The sequence below is a fragment of the Schistocerca nitens genome, chromosome 1 (assembly GCF_023898315.1).
Source record: "Schistocerca nitens isolate TAMUIC-IGC-003100 chromosome 1, iqSchNite1.1, whole genome shotgun sequence".
Classification (NCBI taxonomy): domain Eukaryota; kingdom Metazoa; phylum Arthropoda; class Insecta; order Orthoptera; family Acrididae; genus Schistocerca; species Schistocerca nitens.
This window is the reverse complement of record NC_064614.1, coordinates 703711319-703730903: the sequence shown is the minus strand read 5'-3', so window position 1 is coordinate 703730903 and position 19585 is coordinate 703711319. Positions and strand designations below refer to the sequence as shown.

Sequence of the window (19585 nt, the reverse complement as noted above, 5' to 3'; positions counted from 1 at the left end):
GTGAGTTCAGACGGGGAAATTTTGTTGAAACAAAATATATTTGTGACTATCCCAACTATTAAACCTAACCTACATTCTTTCATTGCATGCATTTATGAGCAAAACTGGTGGATAGGAATGATTCTGGGTTCCAATGAAGAAGGAGGGGACTATCACATTCTTTTTATGCACCAGACCAGCAGAAACTATCTTTTGGCCTCAAAAAGAAGACAAACGACCTGTTCCACCAGCCCATCTATTAAACTTTAAAGTCATCAAAACATCTTTGTACAAAGGATTTGTTTGAAAACAAATAATTGCCAACTCTTGTATTCAAATGTAAGTAAACCTAATTTGAAAAATTCTCAATGTATGTATCTTTTATTTTAAAATAATTGATACATAAAACTTGAGTTCATCTGGTATTTTCATAGTTGTATTGACTTCAAATATTTAATTATTGTCTCAAACATGTATTTTACTCAGTAAATTACAAAATTAAACTTCAATTTGTTATAAAATTGTTACAACTCAGAACCCCAACAATTTTTTGACCATTTGAAAGGTAATATTATGCTGTATCCAAAAATACATGGTTGTATTGGGTTACTTGGAGAGAGATTTTAGCTATTCATAATTTTCTACAGCTATGTCACAATTTTGAAATTAACAATATTTTGAGTTCAGTACAGTTCTTCAATATGAATAAACATTATAAATGGGTCATTCCATATCAATTCAACCAATATGAGAAAATGTTCCAGCTGATAGTCTCAGATTTGGCTGAAATTTAGCACACCAATGCTACCAAGTGTAGAACACTCATGTACAAAATTTTAAGTTCCCCTGTCAATTAGTTCCAGAATTATGGCTTGTGAAAGAAGGTGGCGTGACCTGGAAATTGCAACCCGCATCTGGCAATCTATCTTCAGACCCAACTTCAGGTCTTAATAACTTTGGAACTATTCCGCACAGGCCAGTGAAATTTTTACAACACAGTAACATCCACTTAGAGAATACACACTATGAATCAAAACACCAACAACATATTTCTAAGGGAAAATAAAAAAATTCCAAAATTTAATTAAAAAATAGGTACACATCGTAGGTGTCCTCTACGCCAAATATAATTCACTCAAAAAGAGTATAAATTTTTTTGTGTTAAGCTTAAAGTAGCCTAAACACACACAGAACTCATCTTGCCCATATCAGTCACACAAACAGAGTTACACGCACACGAAAATACAAAAATTTAAAAAATTACCTGAAAAACATTGATTTTCGAAGTGTGGTAGCACAAAAGGGACAAGTGATATCCAAGCCAAATTTCAAACAATGCATAAGTAGACTGTAATATAATATGTGGCAAAATTTCAACTTGTTATTGCAAGGCATTTGTATATAATAAAAATTGACAGAGATGTATTTGGTTACATTTCTTTTAACATGATTTAGCAAGTAACAGTGATGATGCAGACAGCTTGTTTCAGATAAAGCTGCAGCAATTGTTGGGAACCATTAGGCAACAGAAAGTTAAACAATGGTAGTTTTCAGGGAGAGAATGAGTCATTGTTAGGCAGGAACAACAAAGGAAACAAGCAACAATTACAAGTTACTACTGCTTTTTAGATTCTAGTTCAGACTGGTCAGTACTGTTGTGGAAAGTCAGTATGGAGGCAGAGGAGTGTACTAGTGGTGCTTTTGTTCAAACAAGTTGCAGAATTGGTAGAGCACAAGCATCTGAATGTCATAAAACAACATATGGAACAAAATGTGGCATTCGCTTTGTACTGAATGATCTGGATGAATGGGACTAAGATTTGTTGCTATGGAGATCCAGGATACACCCTGTGGGCACAAGAAGTACAGTTCCAGGAAACTTTAGTGTTTGTTATCATCATATGAAAGCGTTTTTGGATAAGTATTTTTTCCTACAAAGAAGTTGTTTTGATCCATTTCAGATTCATAAGAAGACAGTGAAGTGTAGCCACAGAGAAATTGATATCAAATCAGTATTGAATGTGAATTAGTGCATGGGACTTAACATGAAACCAGGACAAAAAGTTATGTTCCAGGTGTGTTACACTGCTAAAAAATGAAGAATATTCTGATAATTTACATGACAGTGACGAAGAGTGTCAGCCACCTACAACCACAACGGATGAGCAATTAAATACTTCAGTGACTGCTCTTGGTTTGTCTCCCACGAAGACACACAAAGTTGGGAAAAGAGACAAGCCCAGCTATGGTAGAAGAAAACCACAAGAAGCTCAAATGGAAATAAAACACAAATTAGCTGACACACTAAAGGTGGAAGAGGAAGAACTATCTGCTCCAAAGGAACAGAAATCATGCCAGAAATGCTCTGCTTTGGACAAAATTGTGCATGATTTGAAAGAAAAACGTGCCATATCCACACACCAGAAAAAAGTAGCTATTCTTACCCTTGCACCTTCCAGCTGGTCTACTGACTACACTGCAAAGGAATTCAATGTTTCTACATACATGGTAAAGCAAGCTAGGAAAATAAAAGCAACCCAAGTGCTTCCACAACTTCAGCAAGCTCAGGGTAAGCAATTGAGTTCAAAAATGAAGGTGCTAGTGTCGGAGTTTTATGAAAATAATGACTACAGCCGAATAATGCCTGGAAAAAAAAGACTGTAACGGTGAAAATGGGAAATGTACGTGTACAGATGCAAAAAACGTCTGTTGCTATGCAACATATAAGAACTATATGTAGAATTCAAGTAAAAGTATCCCAATACCAAAGTAGGTTTATCATCTTTTTTCAATCTTCAGCCAAAATAAGTTGTGCCTGTAAGTGCACAATGTTTCTGTATGAGAGACCCATCAAAATGCTAAGTTGATGTTTGCTGCTATAAAGGATTCTGGTCTGAATTACAAAGGTGCAATGAAGCTGCTAGTGTGTGACGTCAGTTCCAACCAGTGCATGATACACAGGTGTGAAAAGTGTCCTGGTAAGGCAAATCTTGAAGAACACATGAATAACAAACTGTATGGTGAACTCCTTATGGATGACGATGAACTTGTTTCTTACAACCAATGGACACACATGCACAAGTCTTGAAACAAAGCAAAGTACAGTGGAAGATTTTTGTTGTGTTGTCAAAAACCGGACAAACTGACCACACACAGCTTCACAGCAACAGCACAATCAGCTTATCTCCAGTTTTGTAAGGATAATTTGAAACAAGATGAAATTATAGTAATACTAGACTTTTCTGAAAATTATGCATTTATAGTTCAAGATGCCATCCAAGGATATCATTGGGACAACAGTCAAGCAACTCTCCAGCCATTTGCGATTTACTATAGAGGTGAATCAGGTGATGTGTCTGTCATGAACCTGTGCATTTTTAGTGACTGTTTAATTCATGATGCCATTGGAGTTCATGCCCACATTCACACTGTCATTCATATGTGAAAAACAAGCTGCCTCACATACATTTTGCAAAATACTTCAGTGATGGGGCAGCTAATCAGTACAAAAACTGTAAAAATCTCAAAAATTTATGCATGCATTACCATGTTTTTCAGATTCTCGCAGAATGGAATTTTTACGCAACAAGTCATGGTAAAAATGTATGTGATGGTACTGATGCTACCATTAAGTGCATGGCATCACGAGCTAGTCTGCAGCACCCTACAGAAGGTCACATTCTAACACCTCTTGAATTATTTACCTGGGTACAGAAAAATATCTCTGGCATACAATCGAAAGATGAGGTGAAATCAGTCGAAGAGTTGCTAAAAAGCAGACTAAAACACGTTAAAACTGTTGCAGGCACAGGGAGCCATCATCACTTCTCTCCAGCGGACTCTGACTATGTGCAGGTGAGCAGACTGTCCGATTATAACTATAGGTTCATGCACAACATGTGTCTTCACAGTGTGTCTGACTCAGGATTCAGAAACAAAAGCAGCAACATACAACCAGGTTGCTATGTTATTGCTATTTATGATGACAAATGGTACTTAGGATGTGTTGCAGAGTGCTGTGAAGCAGAAGGTGATGTATTTGTGAACTTCATGGCACCAGCAGGACCAGCAAGATCATTTCACTGGCCACGTTTGCCAGACAGGTGTTGGATTCCTTTTGAACGTATTCTTATGACAGTTCCAGTTCCTACCACAGTGTCAGGAAGACAGTACAATTTGCCACTCAATGTACAGAGTACAGTAGCTAAAGTGAGGGAGAACTTTTGTTTGAAGTACAATCGACTGGTTTTTAGCTGTTGAGGTGCAGTAAACATTAATGATAGGTTGTGTTAATCTGTCTATATGTTGTTGCTTAGTGTTTAAACAGTTGTGGGAGAGGATAAGAAGAGGCAGAACAGTTTACGATATGCTTTTACAAAATTGTGTTGTGGAACAATGGCCACATCACCAAATACATCTGTCAACTTCCACTGTACACAAATGTCTTGCAATGACATGCTGAAATTTTGAGATATATATCATAATGGTCTACTTATGCAGTGTGTGAAATTTGGCTTGGATACCACTTGTCCCTTTTGTGTTACCACACTTCGAAAATCCATGTTTTTCAGGTAATTTTTCAAATTTTTGTATTTTCGTGTGCATGTAACTCAGTTTTTGTGACTGATATGGGCATGATGAGTTCTGTGTGTGTTTAGGCCACATTAAGCATACCACAAAAAATTTACACCCTTTTTGAGTGAATTATATTTGGCATAGAGGACACCTACAATGTGTACCTACTTTTTAATCACATTTTGGAATTTTTTATATTCCCTCAGAAATATGTTGCTGATGTTTTGATTCATGTAGTGTGTTCTCTAAATGGATGTTACTGGGTTGTAAAAATTTCACTGGACTGTGTGGAATAGTTCCAAAGTTAATAAGACCTGAAGTTGGGTCTGAAGATAGATTGCCAGATGCGGTTTGCAATTTCCAGGTCACACCACCTTCTTTCACATGTCATAATTCTGGAACTATCTGGCAGGGGAAACTAATAGTTTGCACACAAGTGTTCCACATATTGTAGAATTAGTCTACTGAATTTCAGTCAAATCTGAGACTATGTGCTGGAGCCCCAGGTTGAACTGACATGGAATGACCCAAATCGGATTTTTGTAGATCTATCAGTTTCAGTGTTTAATTTAGAACAAAATAGTGAAAATTTCTAGGCTCTAGCTTCAAAACTAATGATTTTGCTTCAAATTCTGTAAACACATGCATGCTTTTGTTACATCTTAATTGCCTTTGGAAATACAATTAGCCTAAAACTTTAAACGGTGGTAACTCAAAAACTAATTCTTACAATTGGATGAAACTTTGAATATGTTCTTGTCTTTATGCATACAATTCAAATATAAATTTTCGTAAACATCTATGACAACTGGGTGTAGGGCCCTGGATGACTTAGTATGGAATGACCCATCAAAATTTCTAGGAGTTAGTAAAATCGTACTGGTACTCACAAACATAATGTATGAGCAACTATAAACTAGAAATACATGGATCAGGAAAAAGTTACCAGCTATACTACCTAATGAATCACGTTCATGCTTTTTACTGCGAAAGAATTTTGTCACTCCCTGAAGAGTATACACTGTGTTTGGTCGTATGTGACAAGTTAAAGATGTGTGCCAGATTAGGACTCAAACACATTTCCATGTATTTATTTGGACAGCACAAAGGAAGGACCTCTCCTGTGAACTCCATATTTCCCAGTGAGCTGAATTAATATAAAATTAGTAGATTTCATAAAAATGAAATGATGTTTCAATGAGTGCCACCTCCCATCTTCTGACGAATTGGCCATCATCAAGATATAATTCCTATGTTTCACCAGAATATGATGGAAAGTTACATTTATCACAACTAGTACTTTATATTAACTACTGAGGTATTTGATAAATCAAGATGAGAAACTGGGTCAACAGAAGGGACCAATTCCACCCATCGGCTTTGACGATTGACGTAAGGCTGTTGTGGCATGTCATGTCACGACGGTATGAAGTTTAGTTCGTGAGCGTGTTTGTAGGTGTCGTGTTCATGCAGTCGGTGGTGCTCTCTGGTGGTGTGTTTGTGGGTTGCGTGATGTGTGGTGTTGAGGGTTTAGTTTGTGCTTGTGGCGTGTTTGTAGGTGGCGTTTTGTTGTGGTTGGTTGTGCTCTGTGGTGGTGTTTGTGGGTGGCGTGTTATGTGTCGTATTGGGTTCATTCGAGTGGTAGACGTTGATGGGTTTTGTTGTTGTGCTGACTGCGAGTCTAGTGGAATATTTTGACAGTTTTCGGTTCGTTGCGTGCGAATTCTTTAGATAATTGCTATTATGTCTTTGTTAGGTATGGATATGACACAGAAGATAAACAGTTTTCGTTTGTGGGGACTTATGAGTGACAGTGCGTTGTCACTTATTAAGTTCTTGCAGCTGTTCGGTCTCTTGGCGGAAGTGATGAGATGTTTGGTGTGTGGAAAAGACATGAGGCTTACCAAAGTTCAGGCGTCTCAGACCAGGGACAGCTACATGTGGAGATGTCATAGGGATAACCTATGGCGCTCTATACGGCGAGGTTCCTGGTTCGAGAAGTCTAGGTTGGCCATGCGTGACACTGTGTTGATGAGTTATCATTTTTGCTATCAATCCTCTCACAGTTTTTGTGTGCATGAGGTGGATGTTAGTGAGAGGATGGTGCTTGATTGGTATTCTTCTTGTCATGAGATTTGTTCTGAATATATTAAATACAGGGGTAAGTGGGGTAGGCCTGGGGTGGTTGTAAAGATTGATGAGTCACAGTTTGGGAGGAGAAAGTATGCGAGGGGTAAGCCCGTGGTTGGTTTATGGGTGTGGGGGTCCGTGGTATTGGGGGCTGGGCGTTCAGAATGTGTTTTTAGGGTTGTTGAGGGGCGTACAGAGAGGGAGTTTGTGGGTTTGACTGAGGAATATGCAGAAGTGGGTAGCACTATAGTTTCAGACGTGTTTTCTTCTTCTAAGGGGTTGGGTCAGCAGGGGTACCAGCATTTAGTAGTGAACCACAGTGTTGAGTTTAAGAATTATGAGATTGGCGCCTGTACTACTACTATAGAGGGGTTTTTGAAAGGAGGGGGGGGGGCTGTTAAGTCTGTCATTGGGAGGGGGAAGAGGTGCTCTTCTAACCTTCAGGCTCATTTAGATGAGTACTGTTTGCAGAAAAGTGTCCCTGAGGGCTATTGTATTTTTAGGGGATTTTTAAGGGCTGTCAGTAGGATGTATAGGCCAGAAGTTGTGGGTTAGTTTGGTTTGTGTGTGTGTGGGGGGGGGGGGAGGGGGAGGGGGGGGCAGCATTGGCTGTGGCCCCAGGGGGCGGTGGGAAGGGTTGTTGTTGTTGGTAAGGTTTGGGGACGTAAGTGGGTGGGGGTGTGGTCGGTGTTTTTTGATTTTGTTGTAGAGGATTTGTTTTGTTGTAGTTTTTTTAGTTGTAGGGTGTGATTCTGAGGTTTTTTTGTGTTGCAATGATTGTGGAGGTGGTGCTAGTTTTGGATTTTATGATTTGGTATCGGTAGTTCTGTTGACCTATACAGGTCAACGGAAATGTTCGATTCCAATTTTGTTGTTGTAGGTGGTTTTTATTTATTTATTTATTTATTTATTTTTTTAGGTAGGAATGATTGTGGAGGTGGTGCTAGTTTTGGGTTTTATGATTTGGTATCAGTAGTTTCTGTTGACCTATATAGGTCAAGGGTAGTGATAGATTCCAGTGGATATTGTTTTTAGATGATTTTGGGAAGGTTGTGGTTGTTTTGTTTAATTGTTTCTCTCATTTTGTTTAGTGGCGTGTGTTTATTTTTAGTTTGTCCCCACCAAAAAACCCCCAACTTCCCCCGCCTGTACCATTAGTTTCATTACATTTTTTGATGAATATGCATTTGATCGTTTTTCGATCTATTTTCATGTTTGTTGTGATGCGTACGTAATGACGTCATAGGCACGATATGGGAGTTGTTGTGAATGGTCATTTCCGTCGTGGGTCAAAGCAGACGGGTGGAATCGGATGCTTATCATAAAAGAAAATTACACACTTTATTGTTATTACACTTATTGATGTAAACATGATTACAATGTTTAAAACCCTCATCTATCTGAAATTTGGCAATACATAAAGAAGAATTACTTATGAACTAAAGTCTTCAGGGAACATATGGTTTCACTGTAACTGTTAAGGGAGGACTGGATGTCATTGTATGAAATGGAGAAAGGCAGGAACTAACAGGAGTGAGGAAACATTTATTTTTAAATGTATACAAAGAAGAAAAATTAATGAGAAGTGAGATTGTTTCTAAATTCAAGTGTATGGGAAGTAAATGGCAACTGAAAACTACAATACAGATTGCAGACAACACATTTGTGGGAAAACATAGGAACACTGGATAAAATATCGTTAGCATAGTTCATATCAATTCAGGCAGGTTAGGAAAAAATCTTACCATCATAGTCAGGATGTTATCGAATTTGGCATATGTTAAAAAGTAAAAGTAAGTAAAGAACACGAATTTTTCGTTTTCTCCAAAAAAATTTCTGCTCCGAGATACAGCCCTCCAAAGATGACACTGCACATACCATTTTGAAGGTGCAAATTTTGGAAAAAATTTTAAAATACTGTATGTCTGGAACAGTTATAGACATTTTGTTGTTTTTTTTTTTATTTGAAAGATAATTGCTTTATGATTACAAAGAAATCCTCCACTTAGACTTATCTATCAAAGTTCTTTTACTATAGTGTTCTGAACTTTTTCATACTTCATGGATTTTATTTTAATTTTTTTTCAGAATTTCCAATCCATAAAATTTCGATTTTTTTCTGTTGATTTGTACCACATAGTTCCACATTCCCTGAGAAGGAGAGCTTCCACTTTTAGGTTGAACAGGTTTTATAAACAACTGAAATTTTTGCCATACATAAAATCTGTTTTATTACCACATTATCACATAACAGGATCATAAAAATCAAAACCTAGGCTTATTTAACACAATTTTAGTTTTGAAAGAGGAGAAAAAGATCCATTTTCAAGCATTTTAAATGGTTCCAAAATATATGGGAAAGGTCCAAAGACTTAAAGGTTTCAATTTATACAACTTCTGTGCACTGTTTTGTACTGAAATTAGCCAGTCAATGAATTAAAAATGTGTTCCACTGCTTCAGCATCTTCCTTTGATACAGACTGCTGCCTTCCTGTTGAACCAATAGGAACTGGAGCACTTACAATCTTCTAAACATCGTGAACAGGAAGTGAGCACTGATGACATTGTTGCTGTCCATCAGCTGGAAACCCATATCCAACAACTGGCCATGTGGTACATAAAGTTCACTACAATTTCGTTTTAACACATAACTGATGTCTACAATCTCTGCAATCCATCAGTGACAGACACACACACACACACACACACACACACACACACACACACCCCTTCCCAGGTTGTGAATCTGAGTATTACCCTGCTGTTTCTGAGGTGTTGGCCGAACGAACGAAATTTCTTCTTTCTTGCTCTTTAAAGTGTGTGCAATATCAGCAGTAGTTTGTTTGGACCATTCTTCTTTTTTCTGCTAATGGAATTCTTTGATTTTCTCTTTGGACAAAAGAACGAGTCTGTGGATGTGTAAAAATCCTCAGTGTTCTGAACCACAGCTATATTTGGTCTGAAAAGATTATGTTTTGTAGCATGGTGGTTCAGCAGGCCTCCTATACCATCACAAGGCCCCTTCCCGTGACCAGTAGCACTGTATACCCAGTCAGTTGGCACAAGCAACTTAATTCAAACAGCTGGTAACGATTTTTAAAATGACTAGGGGCACCATCAGAAATGATGATGTCCTTCTCTGCCTCTGTTTGTAGTGGATGAATTTTGTGCAATGCTAGCAAAGTATGTGCTGAGTCATGTCCTGTGTCATCACTTATAACCGCAACACTTGTGGTCTTGTCTTGAAAATATGTTACTCCAGTAAAAATTGAAACCTGGGCATCACTCCAATGATGCCCTTGTACTTCTTGTGGGAGAATTACAGACAAGTTCTCAGAAAATCACAGTGAAGAACTAAACATAGTTTTTCAGCCTGTACACACCATTTCACTTCTGCAATGTGTTGTTACAATTTCTTCAGAAGCTGGTGATTTACTGCTTTCACTGACCATTTACATAGTCAATCAACAACCCTGTCAAAGGCAACAGTTTACTTATTTAGTTTACTTTAATCCCATATTGCATATATAATTTCTGCCAAGTTATCCGCTACACCTACCATGCCAAGTATATGTAAAGACAGTCCTTCCTTTCCAGGGCAGTCACCACATTCTTGAAACAAACAAGTCTCTCGCTTTACGTCACAAACTACTATTGACTTCACATGCCCAACCCAGGTGTCATATATCATGTGCTCCACTAAGTTCTTCAAAGTTACCACACGAAGTTCAAAATTCGCGCAGTACACACATAAACAGACCTCTCTAGGTGGGTGTGGAACTACCCACTTAGGTCGTAGTGCATAAAACTTTGATCTTCCAATATGTGAAGTTGTAGAGCTGCTCTTATAAATTGCGAAAGTTTCTTTAATACTGTGAGTCATGTACCTCTTCACTTTAACAACTTTTTGACCTTCAACTGGTACAGTTATAGTGCCTTTTTTCTTCACACTCTGGTGAGAACAGTCCTATTTATCTTCCAGATAAAATGACTGCACTATTTGAATTTGAGCTGCTTCTACACGATGACCACAAGAGAAATCTGGTCTTTCAAAGACTCCTTTTACAGACCTAACATTTCTTGATATGTCTACCATGCACTTTGATACTGATGGAACATAGTTCAAAATTGTTTTATCTGAAAATGCCTCTGGAATAATAATTAAAACTTGCACCTTTTATTTATTTATTCCATGTGATCTGATGGTACACAGTGTGTTGCAGATGTCGGAAAATATCATTTAACATTGTTAACATATACTAACATAGGCCTATAGTATCCTAATGTATTATATTGCTCAATGTTTTCAATTTAACACAAACAGCAAGATTACTGTTCCAAGTATTTATTTACAGAGTAAAAACAGTGACGCAACAAATACGACTTCACGGCTTAGCTAAATTTTATGTTGTCTTCGATGGACTTAATACTAGTGGGAAGATTGTTGAACAGTTGGAGGCCCATGTGGAAAGATCCCTTTTTACACAGTTGAGTGTTTGTACGTATAACATGCAGGTTTGGATTTTTCCTGGTGTTGCGTTCATGTATTTCATTATTTTTTACGACTCTGGGGTCAGTTGGCACTATGTGGTTTCTGAAAAATTTCAGAGTCTCAAGAATGTAGAGACAAGGCAGTGTAACGATTTCCAACTTTCTGAAGATGGGTTTGCAGCAGTTTCTGGGTTTGCTCCCAGTAATAATCCTCAATGCTCTCTTCTGGATTCTGAATGTGATCAGAGCAGTTGGAGAATTTCCCCAGAGTATTACACCATATTTTAGGTGGGCTTGTATGTAAGCGTAGTACGCACCGGTTAATGTTTTCAGGCTAGCACATGTTTCAGTATACTCAATGCATAACAGCCAGTACAAATCTTGGCATTTACCTTTCCTGTAAGTGTATTCCATTTCAGGTTATCTTGAACCCAAAGACCCAGGAATTTGAAAACAGTGTCGGTATCTATTGACTGGTTATTTACAGTGACAAATGGCTGAGAGGAATTTGCATTTTGTGTTGTGTGAAAGTTCATGGAAGCTGTCTTTTTGGTGTTGATAGTTAATCTGTTGATTTTAGACCAGTTGCTGAGTTTTTCAGTGGCCAAGTTCACAGCTTTTTCCATAGCCTCTGAATTCTCCCCTTTGAGGAGTACAGTTGTGTCATCAGTAAATATTATTGTTTTCTGTGCATCAACATTCAGGCTCCAGGAATTAATACAGGATGTTACAAAAAGGTACGACCAAACTTTCAGGAAACATTCCTCACACACAAAGAAAGAAATGATGTTATGTGGGCATGTGTCCGGTTGCGCTTAATTTCCATGTTAGAGCTCATTTTAGTTTCGTCCACCTACGCTCAATGGAGCACGTTATCATGATTTCATACGGGATACTCTACCTGTGCTGCTAGAACATGTGCCTTTACAAGTACGACACAACATGTGGTTCATGCGCGATGGAGCTCCTGCACATTTCAGTCAAAGTGTTCGTACGCTTCTCAACAACAGATTCGGTGACCGATGGATTGGTAGAGGCGGACCAATTCCATGGCCTCCACACTCTCCTGACCTCAACCCTCTTGACTTTCATTTATGGGGGCATTTGAAAGCTCTTGTCTACGCAACTCCGGTACCAAATGTAGAGACTGTTCGTGCTCGTATTGTGGACGGCTGTGATACAATACGCCATTCTCCAGGGTTGCTTCAGCGCATCAGGGATTCCATGCGATGGGGGGGTGGATGCATGTATCCTCACTAACGGAAGACATTTTGAACATTTCCTGTAACAAAGTGTTTGAAGTATTGCTGGTACGTTCTGTTGCTGTGTGTTTCCATTCCATGATTAATGTGATTTGAAGAGAAGTAATAAAATGAGCTCTAACATGGAAAGTAAGCGTTTCCGGACACATGTCCACATAACATATTTTCTTTCTTTGTGTGTGAGGAATGTTTCCTGAAAGTTTGACCGTACCTTTTTGTAACACCCTGTATACAGGATGAAAAGTGGGGGTCCCAATACTGAGCCCTGTGGAACACCTTGCTTTACAGTTTTATTACCTGATAGTATTTTGGTTAACGAGTTGCTTTGTCTATTAGTATATTTCATGCTGACTCTCTGCATCCGATTGGTTAGAAATTTAGCAACCCAGTTGTTTGCAATTCCTCTGATACCATAGTGTTCTAATTTTTCCAGTAATATTTTGTGGTCAACAGTGTCAAAAGCCTTTGACAGATCCAGAAATATGCATGTTATGGGTTGTTTTCTATCTAACAGTTCTAATAGCGTATGTATGCAATCATATACTGCAGTTTCAGTAGATTTGTTGCTTCTGAACCCATGTTGAGCTAAACTTAGTAAATCTTTTTTTTCTCCAATGAAGTCCATTTTTTTGTACATTATTTTTTCAACAACTTTAGAAAAGCAGGATGAGATTGAGATAGGCCTGTAGTTATTCATATCTTTATCATCACCTTTTTTGAAGACAGGAATTACTTTATAAAGTTTCAGAGCTTCAGGGAAGATACCTGCCTGGAAAGAACAGTCACAGAGGTGAGTTAATGGTTCTGCAATTGTGTGTTCACAATTTTTTATTACAGCTGCTGGGATACCTTCAATTCCAGCTGAATATGAATTTTTTAACTCTCCGAGGGCTTTTGCAACATCATTTTCAGTGACTTTGGTAATGAAAATTGACTCTGCACATGTGGGATTTTTTGGTTTAATGGTTGGTAATTTGTGATAGGATTATTTTGGACCAATTTTTCAGCTATGCTAGTAAAGAAACTGTTGAAAGAGTTCACCACAACTTCGGTATTAGATACAGATTCATTGTTGAGTTTGATTTCTATGTTCGTGTGTGAAGCTTTCATTTCCCCTCTTTCCCTTTTTATGATATTCCACATTGCTTTTACTTTATTGCTGGATTTGTCAATGTACTCATCATTCTGCATCCTTTTTGCTTGTCTTATCACTCTTCTTAGGATACATGTATAGTTTTTATAGTATTCTGTTAGTTGGGGGGAGTCACTACTTTGTTTACATAACATGTGGAGTATTCTTTTATGTTTGCAAGAGATTTTTATAGCTGGTGTAATCCAACTCTTGTTTCTATTATTATTATTAGTTATTCTTACTAGTTTTTGTGGAAACGCCTCTTCAAAGTGGTGGATCATTTTGTCAAGAAGTATGTTGAATTTCATGTTGACATCATTGGCTGTGTACATCTCTGTCCACTTTTCTTTACTAAGGAGGGCATTTAGCTTGTTCAAGTTCTCTAGGGTCGTAAAGTTTTAGGTGGGACTGGGTTTGAGGTATCTTTGCTAACATCGACCTTTAGAATGACAGCTTGGTGGTCGCTGAATCCTGCATTGTATACTTCTAGAGTTGGGTTAAGTTTATTTCTATTTGCAAAAATTAGATCTAGAGTTGTCTTGGATGTGGGTGTTATTCTAGTGGGCTCATTTACAAGTCCATGCAGATTAGGCTATAAGTTTTTGCAATGTTAATCAATGTTTCCCTGTTTCTGTTGTGGGTGAGAAAGTCTATAGTCACCACATATAATCACATCCTGTTTCCACTGACTTATTTTGGATAGAAACAAGTCCATTTGTAACAGAAAATCATCAATACTACTGGAGGGGGGATGGTAGATTGTAGCTACAATTAGATTTAGATCTGTAAGCTATATGGCTGCACATTCAAAGATCTTGTCTGTTCCTATTTCCTTTAGGGTAGGAAGTGGGCTACATTCAATGTGTTGTTTGATGAAGATGGCAACCCCACCATGTCCATCATTTGATCTGGAGTAGTGTTCGCACAATTTGAAGTTTGGTAGTGAGATTAACTTAACTACATCAGTGCAAAGCCAGTGCTCTGCTAGGCATACTACTGAGATATCACTGAGTTCACTGTAGGATGCACACGATGTTCAACAGCTGAATTGATATTTGTGAAAAATTCCTGGCTAGAGGTGCAAGAGTGCTTTTGTTCATTTTCTTCTGAAAATGGAATTTCTACTTTGAAGATTGTGGTCAGTTTTGCTGTAGTGTATTCATCCACAGAGTTAGTAATTTCTCTGTGCTTTCTTGATGCATAGAGCTTATGACTCTATTTCACTGGCCACAGTTTCTTAACAGCACTAACATCTATTTCTGTAGTTGACTGATTCACAGTATTTATTTCTTCTTAGAAGATGCAAAATCTGCACCATGGGAGGCTTCACCTTGTTCAGATACTATCATCGTTGTTATTCTGTCAAAACGTTTAGAACACAAAAAGTCGCCACTGGAAACATCTTCACTTTGAAACAGAGTCTTCAATTGAGAACACTTATTCCCAATCTGAACAAAGTCTTTTTTTCTGTTTGTCTTATATATCACTCTTTTATGGGTATGCAAATAGTCAGCACACTTCACTCTCCTGTGGCCCCCAAACAGAAAACTGGCAAATTCCTCATGAAAACACATAACTCACTGGATGGTCTCAGATTTCTTAGCATCCTCTTCAATAAACAAATTAGCACTGAACAACTACAATACAGGAACCTGCAATGAACAACCACAACAAAGAATCTGCAACAAAGACAATAGTAAGAAACAACTTCTTTGAAGACTTACAGTACCACCGAAAGTTAAAAAAAAAAAAAAAAGATTTTTTAAAATAAAACCTGTCGAACTTAAAAGTGGAAGCTCTCCGTTACAGACAATATAGTACTACACGGTACTAATCAACAGAAAAAATCTAACTTTTCTGGATTGGCATTTTTTTTTCTGTGAATTACTACACAGTAATAATCAACAGAAAATAATCTAACTTTTCTGGATTGGCATTTTTTTTTCTGTGAATTACTACACAGTAATAATCAACAGAAAATAATCTTACTTTTCTGGATTGGCATTTTTTCTGTGAATTACAAAAAAAATTCAAAAGAACTTTGACACATATGTCCAAATGGAGGATAATGCTGTAATCATCAAGCAATTATCTTTCAAATAAGGAAGTCTCTAACAAAATTTCTAGAACTTTTACAAATATACAGCATTTTAAAGATTCTTCTGAAATTCGCATTTTCAAAATGGTGTATCTCAGAGCAGGAATTTTTTTGGAGAAAACAAAATAAGTGTTTCTTACTTACTCCTGAATTTTAACATATGCTAAATTCAATAACATCAAAGACTATGAAGGTAACCCCCCTGCCTGAAGTGATGCGGATTATGCCCAATGCGATATGACAAAACGGGTCGACAGAAGCGTCGGATGCCAGGCGTCGGCTTTGACCCGTCACGTAAGGGTGTTGTCCTGTGTGACGTCGTGACGGCGCGGAGTTTGGTTTGAGTGTGGCAGTCTCCAGTTCTGTTTTATCTTATTTTATTTACTTTTCTGAACTGTTCGTTCTATCTCGTGAGATTTTTTTTAAATTTAAAAACACTTATTTTAATTATCTGTTTCCTTCAATTTCTGTTTTAGTTTATTATATTTATCTTTCTGATCTGTTCGTTCTATCCCGCGAGATTTTTTTTTTTTTAAAGACAAAAAACACTAATCAGCTACCGAAGCATCTTTATCTTCTATGGGTTGCAGGGGTTACGACCCCTGGGGAGCTGGGTGGGTATTCATGCATGGCTGTCTTCACTTACACGTTGTAGCTACGCAAGGCGTCTAAATTTGTTTATATTTAGTTTGCCCCCCACCCAAAACACCCCATTTCCCGCGCTTGTCCCGTTAGTGTCATTAGGCTTCTTGTGGAAAGTGTGTGTATTTGTTTTTGTTTCCGCCATATTTGTGACGTCATGGGTCAAAGCAGACGGGCGGGATCGGACGCTTCCGTATTTCCGACAAAACGAATATGAAGAATCCAATTGTGTAAGACCTACAAAGTTATTGGCAGCTATTTGTTTAAGGAACAATTAACACTATTTTCCTGTGGGATTTAACTTGAAGTGATCAGTATAAATAGGAACTACCTATCCCACTTCCACACCGTAATGCAAAGTGAATATATAATTCACATACAACGCCCTGTTTTGATGCTCTTTATTTAACCAAATAAATAATGATTTACATAATCACTCAATCTTTGAAATAGGCCTACAGAAAAAATAAGTTACATCTGATGACAGAGTATCCTCCACCACACACTGTACAGTGGCTTGCAGAGTGTCTATGCAAATGTAGAATTCCCAATGCTTTTACTTATTGGCATGTTAAATCTTTTACTGATGTAGCCTCACTTGATTCTTTAATTTCAGTCATTAAATATATAGCATCAGCAACCACATCCTACCATAAATGTTATATCTTTAGACATTTCCTGTTCACTCTCAATTGATTCGAAAACAGCTCCAATGCTTAAACCTCAGTTGGTTAGTAAATTAATAAGATAAACCAAAACTGTGAGTTGTATACAAACAATCCCATAAGAAAAGACAACCACTCACTGCACAGAGGAAACACTGAACAGCAGATACGTGTGTGGGTGGCCTAAAGCAACGACAGGAACAGCAGACAGGTGTGTAAAAGAGGAGTTGAGCGCTGTATCTCGATATTTGTGTGAGAGCATTTTACCATTCTTTACAACAAACGTGTAAATGAAACGGAAAATATAAATTAAATTAAAATAAAATCAAGGAGGTGGAATACTACTATTCGCCTCCATATGAAGGTGGATGGAAATAACTACAGCGCACCAACTGTATTTGTGTTGCTAGCACATACAAGCATAAATTCCACGCTCTCTTTAGGTGACGAAATTAGTCACTTCTGCATCCATTTAAATCGACTATTTTTATCTCTTATAGAACATTCCCCGTTAACTAACCCACAATTTTTCTGCTTCGCAAATTATTAACTCGGGTTCATATAGACCTAATACATCGGAAAACATATTTTACAAGAAGGATACTATTAAACCTTATCTTCGATTTCACAGCACAAAGTATGATTTCTTTAAATGCTGTGACAGTCTAAGGCCGTTTCAAAAACTAAATATACAAATAACAAGCATAAAACTCACGGCAGACTTCTTATGCAACATTTCCTTGACCATTGCGTCCATCAATCGTTCTCGTTCTTCATGGTATCTCCTTTGTTGTTCAAGAATAGTTTCCATATTTATCAACTGCAGAAACTAAAAGCACCAATTATAACAACACACTATTCCATTTAACTGGGTTGACAACATCAACAACTACAAGTTACAAAACCAAAGACTCTTAATGACACCTTACAACCCTACGATATTAGAAAATAAGCCACCTTTAAACCAAAGGTCTAAGGATCTCTGTAATCGACTATCTAAGTAGCGTCTCTACTTGTTTTGTGGTATAGAATACGTCTTTACATGTAACTGAAGTAACGCCACTGCAAGTAGCGTGAACTACTGTTTCCAGTTGCAGATGAAATTCTAACAGCGGTGTTTCTTAATATAGTGTTCATATTTCGTGCATGTCCGTCATCGTATACGTTTGGATAGTACAACGACAGTCTAGATTGACTTGCAGCTGTTATGACTAAATTTGAAGAATAGAATTTGGGAATACTGAGTGCAAAACTGTATCTTGTGCAAATAAATAACACGAATGTCTGAATTACACTGCCGAACACGGAGATTCATTCGTTATACTGTAACAGATTTTGCGTTTTTGTGCTTCATGAAAGTTACCAAAAATAGAATATCACACATTGATTCTGCCGTTAAATAATCCTTAATCCATCAAATTGGAATTTAGACCTTCATGATCCACTAAAAAAAGACGAGCGTAAATTCAATGGTGTTTACACTGATGATCCTTAAAATTATGACAACCCGCTCAATAGCACGTCGGTCTAGCTTCAGAAATCGGTGATTGGAGGTGGCATGGATTTAACATATCCTCGTTTGGTTTCCGTAAGTACTTTGCTTCAGATGTCTACGTGCAGCTCACGTAATTCCCATAATTTTGAGGTACGTCGTTTTGTGGGTGTGGGGCTGGCATCCATTAGCGTCTCAGATTTGTTCCATTAGATTCAGATCAGGAAATTTGAAATCAAACACCTCAACTTTCACTATCATGCTTCTCAAACCCATCCCATCTCCAACTTAGCATAATGTTACCTATGTTTTATCTTTCACAGCAAATGTCTTCCCCTCCACTCTTCCCTTATGAACACACTTCATCACACCATTACCCATCTGCACTCTTCCAACTTGAGTCGAAAGTTGACAAAATTAAGATAAACTTAAAAAGCAATATCTCTCATTTTAGATAATTTGGGGATAGGAAATAATATAGTCTCAAAATCTTGATTATTTTACCCTGCTCCATCTATGCATGAAACAGCTATTCGTCCCTACAATATTGAACATAACAAATATTCCACAATACACAATGTACATTTATATGTACCATGTCCTTGTCTTACTTAAATTATCATACAATGCATGCTTTTGTGACTGGTACTTGTGACCAAGGTGTTTATTTGTTATAAGTAGCGACACGAAAAGTTCCCCAAAAATAGTGTGAAAGTGGCGGTTATTTATGAAATAACGCGAAATTAACAATTTTTATGATATCTCGTTAATCTGAGAACGAGATTACCAGTACTAGTAACTGACAGTTATTGAATTCTGAAATAGCATTATGTCTTTTTTTACCCCAAGGCTGAGGTTCGTGTAAAGGCTTATCTTAAAATGACAAACCATTTCCCGCATAACAAACTATAATGTGCTGTCAAAACCTGCAACTAAATCGCCAAATAAACACCGAATTTGGCAATAAACACACTTAATTTGGCAATAAACACACTGAAATTGGCAAACAAGAACAATGAAATTCACAAAAACACCGAATTTCGCTAAAACCACACCCAAGTTCGTGAAAGAAACACAGAATCTGGCAAAACAGTAAGACCAAATCTGACAAAAAGGTAG

General features: G+C 37.5%; 1 protein-coding gene across 1 annotated transcript in view; it reads right to left on the bottom strand.

Moving 5' to 3' along the window:
- The window catches only part of LOC126259641 (splicing factor 3A subunit 3), an 84377-nt gene extending 66480 nt beyond the window's left edge, over window positions 1-17897 (bottom strand). Inside the window, exon 1 of the mRNA XM_049956575.1 lies at window positions 17690-17897. Within this exon, the coding sequence (XP_049812532.1) occupies window positions 17690-17785 (96 nt within the window). The 5' untranslated portion in view covers window positions 17786-17897. The remainder of the gene's footprint in view (window positions 1-17689) is intronic.
- Window positions 17898-19585: the final 1688 nt, after the last annotated feature.